The 16,673-nt window shown below is 44.9% G+C and overlaps 1 protein-coding gene across 2 annotated transcripts in view; it reads right to left on the reverse strand.

The window, feature by feature from the left end:
• plppr1 (phospholipid phosphatase related 1) overlaps positions 1-16,673 on the reverse strand; it is a 68,557-nt gene that overhangs the window by 5,912 nt on the left and 45,972 nt on the right. For both annotated transcript variants that reach the window (XM_028418364.1, XM_028418365.1), the window contains 2 exons: positions 13,393-13,643; positions 12,353-12,529 (listed from right to left, as the gene is read on the reverse strand). In XM_028418364.1, coding sequence (XP_028274165.1) covers positions 12,353-12,529; positions 13,393-13,643 — 428 coding nt within the window. The remainder of the gene's footprint in view (positions 1-12,352; positions 12,530-13,392; positions 13,644-16,673) is intronic.

Below are 16,673 nucleotides of genomic sequence, written 5' to 3' on the forward strand. Positions count from 1 at the left end.
CTCAAAGTTTGACCATTTCTGAGGACACAGAAAGTCTCTATAACTTCTTCGTTTTCTGTCCGATCTGTACGAAATGTCACATGTATGATCAGAGTCTGACCCTAAACACATCTATACAACAATATTGAGGCTTTGACAGAGCGCCACCTACTGGCTACACAAAATGTTGTGTTTTCATAGGTTTTTCTGCCTGCCCCCCTGGCCTGTTTTGAGTAGGGTCATGAAAATTGGTACACATGTGTATCACCCCAAGATGCACAAAAAAGTCTCTTGGACCCCCCCTCCAAACCCAACAGGAAGTCCGCCATTTTGAAATTTCTGTTAATTTTTGGCGATTTGTGACCCTCCTGCAAAACTTTTCACGCCTCGCATACTTCATCCAAATGAGCTAAAACTCACTGTGTCCACTCAGGACACCATAGGGAATAGACGCATTCAAAAACTCTTACAAAAGTCTGACGGTGTGGCGGGGGCGTGGCCTCAAAGTTGACCATTCGCCATTACAAAGGAACTCACTGTATTTATTGCCCTAATGCGTAGCCCCGCTGGCCAGTTTGACACAGGATCATGAGAATTAGCACACATGTGTATCACCCCAAGACGCACAAAAAAGTCTCTTGGACCCCCCCTCCAAACCCAACAGGAAGTCCACCATTTTGACTTTTGTGGCCATTTTTTGCCTATTTGTGACCCTGCTTCAAAACTTTTCACGCCTCACATACTTCATGCAATTGAGCTGAAATTCACTGTGTCCACTCAGGACACCACAGGGAATAGACGCATTCCAAAACTCTTACAAAAGTCTTACGGTGTGGTGGGGGCGTGGCCTCAAAGTTGACCATTCGCCATTACAAAGGAACTCCCTGTATTTTTTGCCCTAATGTGTAGCCCCGCTGGCCAGTTTGACACAGGTTCATGAAAATTAGCACACATGTGTATCACCCCAAGACGCACAAAAAAGTCTCTTGGACCCCGCCTCCAAACCCAACAGGAAGTCCGCCATTTTGACTTTTGTGGCAATTGTTTGCCTATTTTTGACCCTGCTTCAAAACTTTTCACGCCTCACATACTTCATGCAATTGAGCTGAAATTCACTGTGTCTACTCAGGACACCATAGGGAATAGATGCATTCCAAAACTCTTTCAAAAGTATTACCGTGTGGCGGGGGAGTGGCCTCAAAGTTGACCGTTCGCCATTACAAAGGAACTCGCTCTATTCTATGTAGTACTACCCATATACTTCATGCAATGTGGACAAAATCTTACAGTACTGCTATGGACCCGAGTCTGAACAAATATATATGCTAATGGGATGATACGGTCATAGCGCCACCTACTGGTAGCAGGAAAGTTTGGTTGTAAACATGTGTTTGTTGTATATCCGTGGAAATGAGAGGAGGAGAGCATAGGACAGGAGAGTATAAGAGACGAGAGCATAGGAGAGAAGACTGCGATGACCCCGCGGATCGCAAGGTGCGCGAGGGCCCGCAATGCTGCTTGCAGCTTTAATTAGGGCCCGAGCACCGAATGGTGCAAGAGCCCTATTGAAACCCTTAGGATTATTATTTTTTTTTTAGGGCCCGAGCACCGAATGGTGCAAGAGCCCTATTGAAACCCTTAGGATTATTATTTTTTTTTTTTTTTTTTTTTTTTTAGGGCCCGAGCACCGAATGGTGCAAGAGCCCTATTGAAACCCTTAGGATTATTTTTTTTTTTTTTTTTTTTTTTTTTTTTTTTTTTTTTTTTCCCCCTCCGAGATCGCATTTTTGGAGGCCTTAACATGCCCAAAAACTCACCAAACTTGGTAGAAAAATTCATTCGCCCGAAAAATTTTGAAATTTGCTGACTTTTGAAATGCACATATAAAAATGGCTCTATAGCGCCCCCAACGCGTAGCCCCTCTGGCCGGTTTGACACAGGATTATGAAAATTGGCACACATATGTATCACCTCAAGACGCACAAAAAAGTCTCTTGGACCCCCCCTCCAAACCCAACAGGAAGTCCGCCATTTGAAGGTTTGTGGCCATTTTTGGCGATGTGTGACCCTGCTGCCAAACTTTTCACGCCTCGCATACGTCATCGGATTGAGCTGAAATTCGCCGTGTCCACTCAGGACACCATAGGGAATAGACGCATTCCAAAACTCTTACAAAAGTCTGACGGTGTGGCCGGGGCGTGGCCTCAAAGTTTGACCATTTCTGAGGACACAGAAAGTCACTATAACTTCTTCGTTTTCTGTCCGATCTGTACGAAATGTCACATGTATGATCAGAGTCTGACCCTAAACACATCTATACAACAATATTGAGGCTTTGACAGAGCGCCACCTACTGGCTACACAAAATGTTGTGTTTTCATAGGTTTTTCTGCCTGCCCCTGTGGCCTGTTTTGAGTAGGGTCACGAAAATTGGCACACATGTTTATCACCCCAAGACACACAAAAAAGTCTCTTGGACCCCCCCTCCAAACCCAACAGGAAGTCCGCCATTTTGAAATGTCTGTTATTTTGTGGCGATTTGTGACCCTGCTACAAAACTTTTCACGCCTCGCATACTTCATCCAATCAAGCTGAAAATCACTGTGTCCACTCAGGACACGATACAGAATAGACGCATTCCAAAACTCTTACAAAAGTATTACGGTGTGGTGGGGGTGTGGCCTCAAAGTTGACCATTCGCCATTACAAATGAACTCCCTGTATTTTTTGCCCTAACGCATAGCCCCGCTGGCCAGTTTGACACAGGATCATGAAAATTGGCACACATGTGTATCACCCCAAGACGCACAAAAAGTCTCTTGGACCCCCCCTCCAAACCCAACAGGAAGTCCGCCATTTTGACTTTTGTGGCCATTTTTTGCCTATTTGTGACCCTGCTTCAAAACTTTTCACGCATCACAAACTTCATGCAATTGAGCTGAAATTCACTGTGTCCACTCAGGACACCATAGGGAATAGACGCATTCCAAAACTCTTTCAAAAGTATTACCGTGTGGCGGGGGAGTGGCCTCAAAGTTGACCGTTCGCCATTACAAAGGAACTCGCTGTGTTTTATGCAGTACTACCCATATACTTCATGCAATGTGGCCAAAATCTTACAGTACTGCTATGGACCCGAGTCTGAACAGATATATATGCTAATAGGATGATACGGTCATAGCGCCACCTACTGGTAGCAGGAAAGTGTGGTTGTAAACATGTGTTTGTTGTACATCTCTGCAAATGAGAGGAGAGGAGGGCATAGCACAGGAGAGTATGGGAGACAAGAGCATAGGAGAGAAGACAGCGATAGCCCCGCGGATCGCAAGGTGCGCGAGGGCCCGCAATGCTGCTTGCAGCTTTAATTTTTAGGGCCCGAGCACCGAATGGTGCAAGAGCCCTATTGAAACCCTTAGGATTATTATTTTTAGGGCCCGAGCACCGAATGGTGCAAGAGCCCTATTGAAACCCTTAGGATTATTATTTTTTTTCCTTCCCCCCCTTAGATCGCATTTTTGGGGCCCTTAACATGCCCAAAAACTCACCAAACTTGGTAGAAAAATTCATTCGCCCGAAAAATTTTGAAATTTGCTGACGTTTGAAACGCACATAGGAAAATGACTCTATAGCGCCCCCAACGTATAGCCCCTCTGGCCAGTTTGACACAGGATTATGAAAATTGGCACACATATGTATCACCTCAAGACGCACAAAAAAGTGTCTTGGACCCCCACTCCAAACCCAACAGGAAGTCCGCCATTTGAAGGTTTGTGGCCATTTTTGGCGATGTGTGACCCTGCTGCCAAACTTTTCACGCTTCGCATACTTCATAGAATTGAGCTGAAATTCACTGTGTCCACTCAGGACACCATAGGGAATAGACGCATTCCAAAACTCTTACAAAAGTCTGACGGTGTGGCCGGGGCGTGGCCTCAAAGTTTGACCATTTCAGAGGAAACAGGAAGTCGCTATAACTTCTTTGTTTTCTGTCCCATCTGTACCAAATGTCACATGTATGATCAGAGTCTGACCCTAAACACATCTATACAACAATATTGAGGCTTTGACAGAGCGCCACCTACTGGCTACACAAAATGTTGTGTTTTCATAGGTTTTTCTGCCTGCCCCCCTGGCCTGTTTTGAGTAGGGTCATGAAAATTGGTACACATGTGTATCACCCCAAGATGCACAAAAAAGTCTCTTGGACCCCCCCCTCCAAACCCAACAGGAAGTCCGCAATTTTGAAATTTCTGTTAATTTTTGGCGATTTGTGAACCCTCCTACAAAACATTTCACGCCTCGCATACTTCATCCAAATGAGCTAAAACTCACTGTGTCCACTCAGGACACCATAGGGAATAGACGCATTCCAAAACTCTTACAAAAGTCTGACGGTGTGGCGGGGGCGTGGCCTCAAAGTTGACCATTCGCCATTACAAAGGAACTCACTGTATTTATTGCCCTAATGCGTAGCCCCGCTGGCCAGTTTGACACAGGATCATGAGATTTAGCACACATGTGTATCACCCCAAGACGCACAAAAAAGTCTCTTGGACCCCCCCTCCAAACCCAACAGGAAGTCCACCATTTTGATTTTTTTTTGTAATTTTTACCGTTTTCTGACCCTGCTATAAAACTTTTCATGCCTCACATACTTCATGCAATTGAGCTGAAATTCACTGTGTCCACTCAGGACACCATAGGGAATAGACGCATTCCAAAACTCTTTCAAAAGTATTACCGTGTGGTGGGGGAGTGGCCTCAAAGTTGACCACTCGCCATTACAAAGGAACTCGCTGTGTTTTATGCAGTACTACCCATATACTTTATGCAATGTGGACAAAATCTTACAGTACTGCTATAGCCCCGAGTCTGAACAGATATATATGCTAATAGGATGATACGGTCATAGCGCCACCTACTGGTAGCAGGAAAGTTTGGTTGTAAACATGTGTTTGTTGTATATCTGTGGAAATGAGAGGAGGACAGCATAGCACAGGAGAGCATAGGAGACGAGAGCATAGGAGAGAAGACTGCAATGACCCCGCGGATCGCAAGGTGCGCGAGGGCCCGCAATGCTGCTTGCAGCTTTAATTAGGGCCCGAGCACCGAATGGTGCAAGAGCCCTATTGAAACCCTTAGGATTATTATTTTTTTTTTTTTTTTTTTTTTTTTTTTTTTTTTTTTTTTTTTTTCCCCCTCCGAGATCGCATTTTTGGAGGCCTTAACATGCCCAAAAACTCACCAAACTTGGTAGAAAAATTCATTCGCCCGAAAAATTTTGAAATTTGCTGACTTTTGAAATGCACATATAAAAATGGCTCTATAGCGCCCCCAACGCGTAGCCCCTCTGGCCGGTTTGACACAGGATTATGAAAATTGGCACACATATGTATCACCTCAAGACGCACAAAAAAGTCTCTTGGACCCCCCCTCCAAACCCAACAGGAAGTCCGCCATTTGAAGGTTTGTGGCCATTTTTGGCGATGTGTGACCCTGCTGCCAAACTTTTCACGCCTCGCATACTTCAACGGATTGAGCTGAAATTCGCCGTGTCCACTCAGGACACCATAGGGAATAGACGCATTCCAAAACTCTTACAAAAGTCTTACGGTGTGGCCGGGGCGTGGCCTCAAAGTTTGACCATTTCTGAGGACACAGAAAGTCTCTACAACTTCTTCGTTTTCTGTCCGATCTGTACGAAATGTCACATGTATGATCAGAGTCTGACCCTAAACACATCTATACAACAATATTGTGGCTTTGACAGAGCGCCACCTACTGGCTACACAAAATGTTGTGTTTTCATAGGTTTTTCTGCCTGCCCCCCTGGCCTGTTTTGAGTAGGGTCATGAAAATTGGTACACATGTGTATCACCCCAAGATGCACAAAAAAGTCTCTTGGACCCCCCCTCCAAACCCAACAGGAAGTCCGCAATTTTGAAATTTCTGTTAATTTTTGGCGATTTGTGACCCTCCTACAAAACTTTTCACGCCTCGCATACTTCCTCCAAATGAGCTAAAACTCACTGTGTCCACTCAGGACACCATAGGGAATAGACGCATTCAAAAACTCTTACAAAAGTCTTACGGTGTGGTGGGGGCGTGGCCTCAAACTTGACCATTCGCCATTACAAAGGAACTCACTGTATTTATTGCCCTAATGCGTAGCCCCGCTGGCCAGTTTGACACAGGATCATGAGAATTAGCACACATGTGTATCACCCCAAGACGCACAAAAAAGTCTCTTGGACCCCCCCTCCAAACCCAACAGGAAGTCCACCATTTTGACTTTTTTTTTGTAATTTTTACCGTTTTCTGACCCTGCTATAAAACTTTTCATGTCTCGCATACTTCATGCAATTCAGCTGAAATTCACTGTGTCCACTCAGGACACCATAGGGAATAGACGCATTCCAAAACTCTTTCAAAAGTATTACCGTGTGGCGGGGGAGTGGCCTCAAAGTTGACCGTTCGCCATTACAAAGGAACTCGCTGTGTTTTATGCAGTACTACCCATATACTTTATGCAATGTGGACAAAGTCTTACAGTACTGCCATGGAGCCGAGTCTAAACAGATATATATGCTAATAGGATGATACGGTCATAGCGCCACCTACTGGTAGCAGGAAAGTTTGGTTGTAAACATGTGTTTGTTGTATATCTGTGGAAATGAGAGGAGGAGAGAATAGCACAGGAGAGTATAGGAGACGAGAGCATAGGAGAGAAGACTGCGATGACCCCGCGGATCGCAAGGTGCGCGAGGGCCCGCAATGCTGCTTGCAGCTTTAATTTTTTTTTTTTTCCCCCTCCGAGATCGCATTTTTGGAGGCCTTAACATGCCCAAAAACTCACCAAACTTGGTAGAAAAATTCATTCGCCCGAAAAATTTTGAAATTTGCTGACTTTTGAAATGCACATATAAAAATGGCTCTATAGCGCCCCCAACGCGTAGCCCCTCTGGCCAGTTTGACACAGGATTATGAAAATTGGCACACATATGTATCACCTCAAGACGCACAAAAAAGTCTCTTGGACCCCCCCTCCAAACCCAACAGGAAGTCCGCCATTTGAAGGTTTGTGGCCATTTTTGGCGATGTGTGACCCTGCTGCCAAACTTTTCACGCCTCGCATACTTCAACGGATTGAGCTGAAATTCGCCGTGTCCACTCAGGACACCATAGGGAATAGACGCATTCCAAAACTCTTACAAAAGTCTGACGGTGTGGCCGGGGCGTGGCCTCAAAGTTTGACCATTTCTGAGGACACATAAAGTCTCTATAACTTCTTCGTTTTCTGTCCGATCTGTACGAAATGTCACATGTATGATCAGAGTCTGACCCTAAACACATCTATACAACAATATTGAGGCTTTGACAGAGCGCCACCTACTGGCTACACAAAATGTTGTGTTTTCATAGGTTTTTCTGCCTGCCCCCCTGGCCTGTTTTGCGTAGGGTCATGAAAATTGGTACACATGTGTATCACCCCAAGATGCACAAAAAAGTCTCTTGGACCCCCCCTCCAAACCCAACAGGAAGTCCGCAATTTTGAAATTTCTGTTAATTTTTGGCGATTTGTGACCCTCCTACAAAACTTTTCACGCCTCGCATACTTCATCCAAATGAGCTAAAACTCACTGTGTCCACTCAGGACACCATAGGGAATAGACGCATTCAAAAACTCTTACAAAAGTCTGACGGTGTGGCGGGGGCATGGCCTCAAAGTTGACCATTCGCCATTACAAAGGAACTCACTGTATTTATTGCCCTAATGCGTAGCCCCGCTGGCCAGTTTGACACAGGATCATGAGAATTAGCACACATGTGTATCACCCCAAGACGCACAAAAAAGTCTCTTGGACCCCGCCTCCAAACCCAACAGGAAGTCCGCCATTTTGACTTTTGTGGCCATTTTTTGCCTATTTTTGACCCTGCTTCAAAACTTTTCACGCCTCACATACTTCATGCAATTGAGCTGAAATTCATTGTGTCCACTCAGGACACCACAGGGAATAGACGCATTCCAAAACTCTTTCAAAAGTATTACCGTGTGGCAGGGGAGTGGCCTCAAAGTTGACCATTCGCCATTACAAAGGAACTCGCTGTGTTTTATGCAGTACCACCCATATACTTTATGCAATGTGGACAAAATCTTACACTACTGCTATGGACCCGAGTCTGAACAGATATATATGCTAATAGGATGATACGGTCATAGCGCCACCTACTGGTAGCAGGAAAGTTTGGTTGTAAACATGTGTTCGTTGTATAACTGTGGAAATGAGAGGAGGAGAGCACAGGACAGGAGAGTGTAGGAGACGAGAGCATAGGAGAGAAGACTGCGATGGCCCCGCGGATCGCAAGGTGCGCGAGGGCCCGCAATGCTGCTTGCAGCTTTAATTTTTTTTTTTTTTTTTTTTTCCCCCTCCGAGATCGCATTTTTGGAGGCCTTAACATGCCCAAAAACTCACCAAACTTGGTAGAAAAATTCATTCGCCCGAAAAATTTTGAAATTTGCTGACTTTTGAAAAGCACATATAAAAATGGCTCTATAGCGCCCCCAACGCGTAGCCCCTCTGGCCGGTTTGACACAGGAGTATGAAAATTGGCACACATATGTATCACCTCAAGACGCACAAAAAAGTCTCTTGGACCCCCCCTCCAAACCCAACAGGAAGTCCGCCATTTGAAGGTTTGTGGCCATTTTTGGCGATGTGTGACCCTGCTGCCAAACTTTTCACGCCTCGCATACTTCAACGGATTGAGCTGAAATTCGCCGTGTCCACTCAGGACACCATAGGGAATAGACGCATTCCAAAACTCTTACAAAAGTCTTACGGTGTGGCCGGGGCGTGGCCTCAAAGTTTGACCATTTCTGAGGACACAGAAAGTCTCTATAACTTCTTCGTTTTCTGTCCGATCTGTACGAAATGTCACATGTATGATCAGAGTCTGACCCTAAACACATCTATACAACAATATTGAGGCTTTGACAGAGCGCCACCTACTGGCTACACAAAATGTTGTGTTTTCATAGGTTTTTCTGCCTGCCCCCCTGGCCTGTTTTGAGTAGGGTCATGAAAATTGGTACACATGTGTATCACCCCAAGATGCACAAAAAAGTCTCTTGGACCCCCCCTCCAAACCCAACAGGAAGTCCGCAATTTTGAAATTTCTGTTAATTTTTGGCGATTTGTGACCCTCCTACAAAACTTTTCACGCCTCGCATACTTCCTCCAAATGAGCTAAAACTCACTGTGTCCACTCAGGACACCATAGGGAATAGACGCATTCAAAAACTCTTACAAAAGTCTGACGGTGTGGCGGGGGCGTGGCCTCAAACTTGACCATTCGCCATTACAAAGGAACTCACTGTATTTATTGCCCTAATGCGTAGCCCCGCTGGCCAGTTTGACACAGGATCATGAAAATTAGCACACATGTGTATCACCCCAAGACGCACAAAAAAGTCTCTTGGACCCCCCCTCCAAACCCAACAGGAAGTCCACCATTTTGACTTTTGTGGCCATTTTTTGCCTATTTGTGACCCTGCTTCAAAACTTTTCATGCCTCACATACTTCATGCAATTGAGCTGAAATTCACTGTGTCCACTCAGGACACCATAGGGAATAGACGCATTCCAAAACTCTTACAAAAGTCTTACGGTGTGGTGGGGGCGTGGCCTCAAAGTTGACCATTCGCCATTACAAAGGAACTCCCTGTATTTTTTGCCCTAATGTGTAGCCCCGCTGGCCAGTTTGACACAGGTTCATGAAAATTAGCACACATGTGTATCACCCCAAGACGCACAAAAAAGTCTCTTGGACCCCGCCTCCAAACCCAACAGGAAGTCCGCCATTTTGACTTTTGTGGCCATTTTTTGCCTATTTTTGACCCTGTTTCAAAACTTTTCACGCCTCACATACTTCATGCAATTGAGCTGAAATTCACTGTGTCCACTCAGGACACCATAGGGAATAGACGCATTCCAAAACTCTTTCAAAAGTATTACCGTGTGGTGGGGGAGTGGCCTCAAAGTTGACCATTCGCCATTACAAAGGAACTCGCTGTGTTTTATGCAGTACTACCCATATACTTTATGCAATGTGGACAAAATCTTACAGTACTGCCATGGAGCCGAGTCTAAACAGATATATATGCTAATAGGATGATACGGTCATAGCGCCACCTACTGGTAGCAGGAAAGTTTGGTTGTAAACATGTGTTTGTTGTATATCTGTGGAAATGAGAGGAGGAGAGCATAGCACAGGAGAGTATAGGAGACGCGAGCATAGGAGAGAAGACTGCGATGACCCCACGGATCGCAAGGTGCGCGAGGGCCCGCAATGCTGCTTGCAGCTTTAATTAGGGCCCGAGCACCGAATGGTGCAAGAGCCCTATTGAAACCCTTAGGATTATTATTTTTTTTTTTTTTCCCCCTCCGAGATCGCATTTTTGGAGGCCTTAACATGCCCAAAAACTCACCAAACTTGGTAGAAAAATTCATTCGCCCGAAAAATTTTGAAATTTGCTAACTTTTGAAATGCACATATAAAAATGGCTCTATAGCGCCCCCAACGCGTAGCCCCTCTGGCCGGTTTGACACAGGATTATGAAAATTGGCACACATATGTATCACCTCAAGACGCACAAAAAAGTCTCTTGGACCCCCCCTCCAAACCCAACAGGAAGTCCGCCATTTGAAGGTTTGTGGCCATTTTTGGCGATGTGTGACCCTGCTGCCAAACTTTTCACGCCTCGCATACTTCAACGGATTGAGCTGAAATTCGCCGTGTCCACTCAGGACACCATAGGGAATAGACGCATTCCAAAACTCTTACAAAAGTCTGACGGTGTGGCCGGGGCGTGGCCTCAAAGTTTGACCATTTCTGAGGACACAGAAAGTCTCTATAACTTCTTCGTTTTCTGTCCGATCTGTACGAAATGTCACATGTATGATCAGAGTCTGACCCTAAACACATCTATACAACAATATTGAGGCTTTGACAGAGCGCCACCTACTGGCTACACAAAATGTTGTGTTTTCATAGGTTTTTCTGCCTGCCCCTGTGGCCTGTTTTGAGTAGGGTCACGAAAATTGGCACACATGTGTATCACCCCAAGATGCACAAAAAAGTCTCTTGGACCCCCCCTCCAAACCCAACAGGAAGTCCGCCATTTTGAAATTTCTGTTAATTTTTGGCGATTTGTGACCCTGCTACAAAACTTTTCACGCCTCGCATACTTCATCCAATCAAGCTGAAAATCACTGTGTCCACTCAGGACACCATAGGGAATAGACGCATTCCAAAACTCTTACAAAAGTCTGAAGGTGTGGTGGGGGCGTGGCCTCAAAGTTGACCATTCGCCATTACAAAGGAACTCCCTGTATTTTTTCCCCTAACGCGTAGCCCCGCTGGCCAGTTTGACACAGGATCATGAAAATTGGCACACATGTGTATCACCCCAAGACGCACAAAAAAGTCTCTCGGACCCCCCCTCCAAACCCAACAGGAAGTCCGCCATTTTGACTTTTGTGGCCATTTTTTGCCTATTTGTGATCCTGCTACAAAACTTTTCACGCCTTGCATACATCATCCAATTGAGCTGAAATTCACTGTGTCCACTCAGGACGCCATAGGGAATAGACGCATTCCAAAACTCTTTCAAAAGTATTACCGTGTGGCGGGGGAGTGGCCTCAAAGTTGACCGTTCGCCATTACAAAGGAACTCGCTCTATTCTATGTAGTACTACCCATATACTTCATGCAATGTGGACAAAATCTTACAGTACTGCTATGGACCTGAGTCTGAACAAATATATATGCTAATGGGATGATACGGTCATAGCGCCACCTACTGGTAGCAGGAAAGTTTGGTTGTAAACATGTGTTTGTTGTATATCTGTGGAAATGAGAGGAGGAGAGCATAGGACAGGAGAGTATAAGAGACGAGAGCATAGGAGAGAAGACTGCGATGACCCCGCGGATCGCAAGGTGCGCGAGGGCCCGCAATGCTGCTTGCAGCTTTAATTATAATTTGGAAACAGCTCATGACTAGAATTCTATGGAGATCCTAAGGGCAGACATCAGCAAAAACATTTTTATCCCGTGTCACCACATACTATCCCATGCATATGACAAACTGGCGCGCACAAGAACCTTTCTGGTTTTTCTGGTAATTATTATACTGTGTGCACCAGAAAATTTCCTGCACACCTGATAGTTTCTTGTCAGCACGGAATAACTTTTTTTTTTTTTTAACCAGTGTCGCATTAGAGGCTGGAATTCACCTCCAAGTAATAATTTTTTTTTTCCTCTTCCACTCCTCCTATGCATTACCACACTTTTTGCTCTTTATTATCCTCACCAGAAATAATGCAACAGCTGATCCAAGTATAAATCCAGCCACCACATCTGAACAGTGGTTGCGATACTCAGAGACCCGGTTAAGGCCAGTTAGGAAAGCTGAACAGAGTGTGCCCAGACAAAGCACAGGCTTTGCAAGACGGCTGGACTTGGTCTTGATGGTGCTTGTGATGTACATCTATAAGGAAAAAGATGATGACATTAGAACAGAGATTTTGGAGGAAAAAAAGATTCTTACCCGTTTCCCACATGTAGACTATAGCAAAAACCTCTGTTCCTCTAGTTCAGAAAATAACTATTTGTACAACCATCCATCCATCCATCCATCCATCTTCCACCGCTTATCCGGGGCCGGGTCGCGGGGGCAGCAGTCTAAGCAGGGACACCCAGACTTCCCTCTCACCAGACACTTCCTCCAGCTCCTCTGGGGGAATCCCGAGGCGTTCCCAGGCCAGCCGAGAGACATAGTCTCTCCACCGCGTCCTGGGTCTTATGTTTGTACAACATAAGAGTTAAATAAACCAATCCTAAGACTGTGTTTTCACAGAGAATTATAAAGTTTTGAAAGGCCTCTTCCTTCACCGCTGTAATATTGCTAAAATCAGGAGCATCCTCTTTCCGAGTGATGCTGACAAACTCACCCATGCTGTTGTTATTTCTAGACTGGACTACTGTATGTCAGGATGTCCACATTACTCCATTAACAGCCTGCAGCTGATCCAGAACGCAGCAGCTAGAGTTCTGACAGGAGTCAGCATAAGGGATCATATCTCTCATGTTCTAGCTTCGCTTCACTGGCTCCCAGTGGGCTCAAGAATACACTTCAAAATCCTTCTGCTTACCTACAAGGCTCTACATTGACTAGCTCCATTTCCTTCAGGATCTCACCTCACCTCACCTCACCTCACCTCACCTCACCTCACCTCACCTCTTCTCTGCAGGACCTGATAGTACCATATGTTCCTAATAGAACTTTCTTACATTTTTTTCTGTCTTGGGCTAATATACATTTCACCTTGTTTACACACACATTTTCCTTACCGTCAAGTAAACAGCGGAGTAAATGCTTAGTGACGCATCCTTGCAAGGGAATGACCGGCGTGCATTCTCCACAACAGCTTGGTTCCCAGTGCAGATGTTACTGTTGACAATGAATTGGTGGTTGAACCGACACTCAGTGCCAGTGTAGTTGGGCTTGCAGACAGACAGGAAGTATGGTGAGAGACCTCCAGTAACCACCTGGCCAGCATTGACGAAGATGTCTGTGGCAAACAGACCGAATGCAAACACGCCTGAGGAACATAGACACAAATAGAAGAGAACAGACCACAATGAAACCCACAAATTCACAGTTACAACACAATAACGCATTAATACATAAAGCCTTTGTGCACACTTCAGTTACTGGCGCCAGACCTAGGGCAAATCTAGTCCAGTAGCAAGTGGCATACAGACTAGAGTACTGTGTAGCCCATACAACAGAAACAAAGTTTCACTGTGGAACAAAAGAGGACATGTGGGCAACTTGTTAAAGAAAAATAGATTTGTTTCAATACATACTTTTTAAAGAGGTAAACAAGTATATATAAACACAAAATAGTTAAATAAAGAAAAATAGATTTGTTACATTTTATGTAGTGTGAGCTACCACTAACAATTACGTCACATAACAGACTTATCAGTAAATACATCTCATGTATAACAGTTACAACGGTAAATCTAGAACTTCTCACTCCTCCATGACACACATTACCATGGCAACCAGTAATATGTGGCGAGAACTATAACGACAGTTACAGTTATAACTTTAACAGTTCAGTTACTGACTTTAGCCTATTTGATAAATTATACACTTTAATCACACTACTGTTCATTAATATCTACTACATACACTCGTAAATGGTACTGTGTTGTGGCTTTATATTGTATGGCCTGTTATAGTGCCACTATATGTGGGTTTTCATATATTCATGCATCATGAGTCGAAGCTGCGATACCGGTCAGCTTTACTTGTGCTTCAGGGCAACACATACAACAACACAGTAATCGACCCCCGCACACACATATTGACAGGCAATAAAAATCGAGCATGAGTGCTTGTCCTAATACACCACATCCCTCCTTTCCAAAGAATAAAAAGTGGCTTGATTTGGTCAATTTGGTCTATCAGCATCTAACAAAACTTGTGTATTTCAATGACCAATAAAACATTGCATACAGCAAATTATAAACTGCTTTCCTTTTCAGCATTCTGCTGGGTAGGATGTAGTATGTAAGTCTATTGCCTGTGTTCACAGAAGGAACACTGGGCTGTGGTGGGCATTTTGGTAGGTTGACACACTCAGGTGTCAGGTGTTCATCTAGGCAGGCGTCTCTGAACAGACTTGGTGTATCTTCCTCAAATGTCACCTGTTCCTCCTGAGTTCCTTTCCTGCTGGTGTCTGCATAGTATAGGAGCACGGCTCTTCTCTCTGTCGGATGACAACTGCTGCTTCCCAACCACGCTAAGTCTGCTTGTGTACAGTATCTCCTGGGGCCAACACGGGCAGTGGTTTTGCATGCTGGTCGTGGAGTAGTTTCTGCCCTGACTGCAGGTCCTGAATGTGCTGTAGGGTTGTCTGCTTAAGCACAGCACTGAAAGTGTGCTCCATAGGACTCTTCCCATCAACATCAAGTGCAGGTGAAGTGCAGTCCTGTCACTGGTGTCCTCAGTGACAACAGTACCATACGGTACCCATGCAGTGGCGAATAACTTCATATCATAGCTGGCAATTGGGACATAATCGCTCACTACCTCTTGGGCATCCCATGCCTTGCAAAAACAGCTTTCATGTTCTGGATCACTGAGTGAGTTGTTTTATCAGGAAGGTCGAGGACTTATGGTGAGTTAGTCGACTAACAACAGATATGACTAACCATTCAGCTCGAAGATGTCAGCTCTGAGTTACATCCATGGCAATTCTGGAATCTGATGTGGGACCAGTGGCTCTGTCTGTTGTTTAGGCTGTAGCTGTTGGCACTGCAAACATTTCTCTATCATTGTCTCTATGTCCCATGTCATGCCAGGCCAGTAAAGGACCTTTTATGCTTTGGCTTTTGTGCGCTGCTTGCCCTGGTGCGCGAGATGCAGCTTCTCTAAAATCACTCTCCTGAAGCTCTGTTGTATGACAATTTTATCTTCACCCAATACAACACCATTCTTTATGCTGATGTCTGCAATTCCCAGTAGCTGTGTAGTGTTTTGTCCAGACTCTTCCTCTTGCTAGGCCAACATGTCACGTGTTTCTCACAGACAGCCTGCCACACACTATCTGCTGCTGTTGCCTCTTTCAGTTGGCTGAGAGTTTCCTCACTCAGGGAGTCCGTGGCCTCCATGGCATACACTACTCTCTCATCACAGGGGTTTTCGGTGCCGTGGCGTCTCTGCAATATGCATGTGCTTGCCTGGCGTGTATGTGATGCTCAGATCAGTAGTTGTAGTTGTAACAGCATTTCTTGCATATGTGCTGGTGCTTTGCATAATGGTTTGTGCATGATGACCTCCAGAGGCTTGTGATCAGACTGCACAGTTACTGGTATGGTGGAAACTTTTGGTGGCAAACACTATGGCAAGCAACTCTTTTTCTATTTGTGCATACCTCTTTTCAGTGTCGGTGAGTGCATGTGAGGCATAGCACACAGGGTCACACAGGGTTTATAAGAGTCGACTTTAGCTAGTGAAGGTGTATCAGGAGGCTTTTGTGAAAGGCCGCATACCTCCAACATTTAATGAAGCCTTGATATCTTTGATCCCGAAGAAAGATAAAGACATAACGGACCCATCTAATTTCAGACCAATTAGCCTGCTTAATGTAGACTGTAAAATACTGACCAAAGTACTAGCTCTCCGTCTTCAACAAGTTTTACCTGCTATTATACATGGAAACCAGGCAGGTTTTATGAAGAATAGATCCTCTACAGACAATATGAGGAAATTAATGCATCTAATGTGGCTCACTCAGTCTAAAGATGTTCCTATAGCCGCCATCTCCCTAGATGCCGAAAAGGCCTTTGATAAGGTGGAATGGGGTTTTCTTTTTTCTGTTTTGTCAAATTTTGGGTTTGGTCCCTGTTTTTCTCAGTGGGTAAAGATATTATATAAAGAACCTAAAGCAGCACTGATAACTAATAGAGTAATATCACCCTTCTTTGGGCTTTCTAGAGGAACCCGTCAAGGGTGCTCTTTAAGCCCTCTACTGTTCATAATTTTCTTAGAAGTTCTAGCTGTTAGTATTAGGAAGAACACAGGAATCAAGGGAGTGGAGTGTGGTGGCCAACAACAC

The sequence above is a fragment of the Parambassis ranga genome, chromosome 12 (genome assembly GCF_900634625.1).
Source record: "Parambassis ranga chromosome 12, fParRan2.1, whole genome shotgun sequence".
Taxonomy (NCBI): Eukaryota; Metazoa; Chordata; class Actinopteri; family Ambassidae; genus Parambassis; species Parambassis ranga.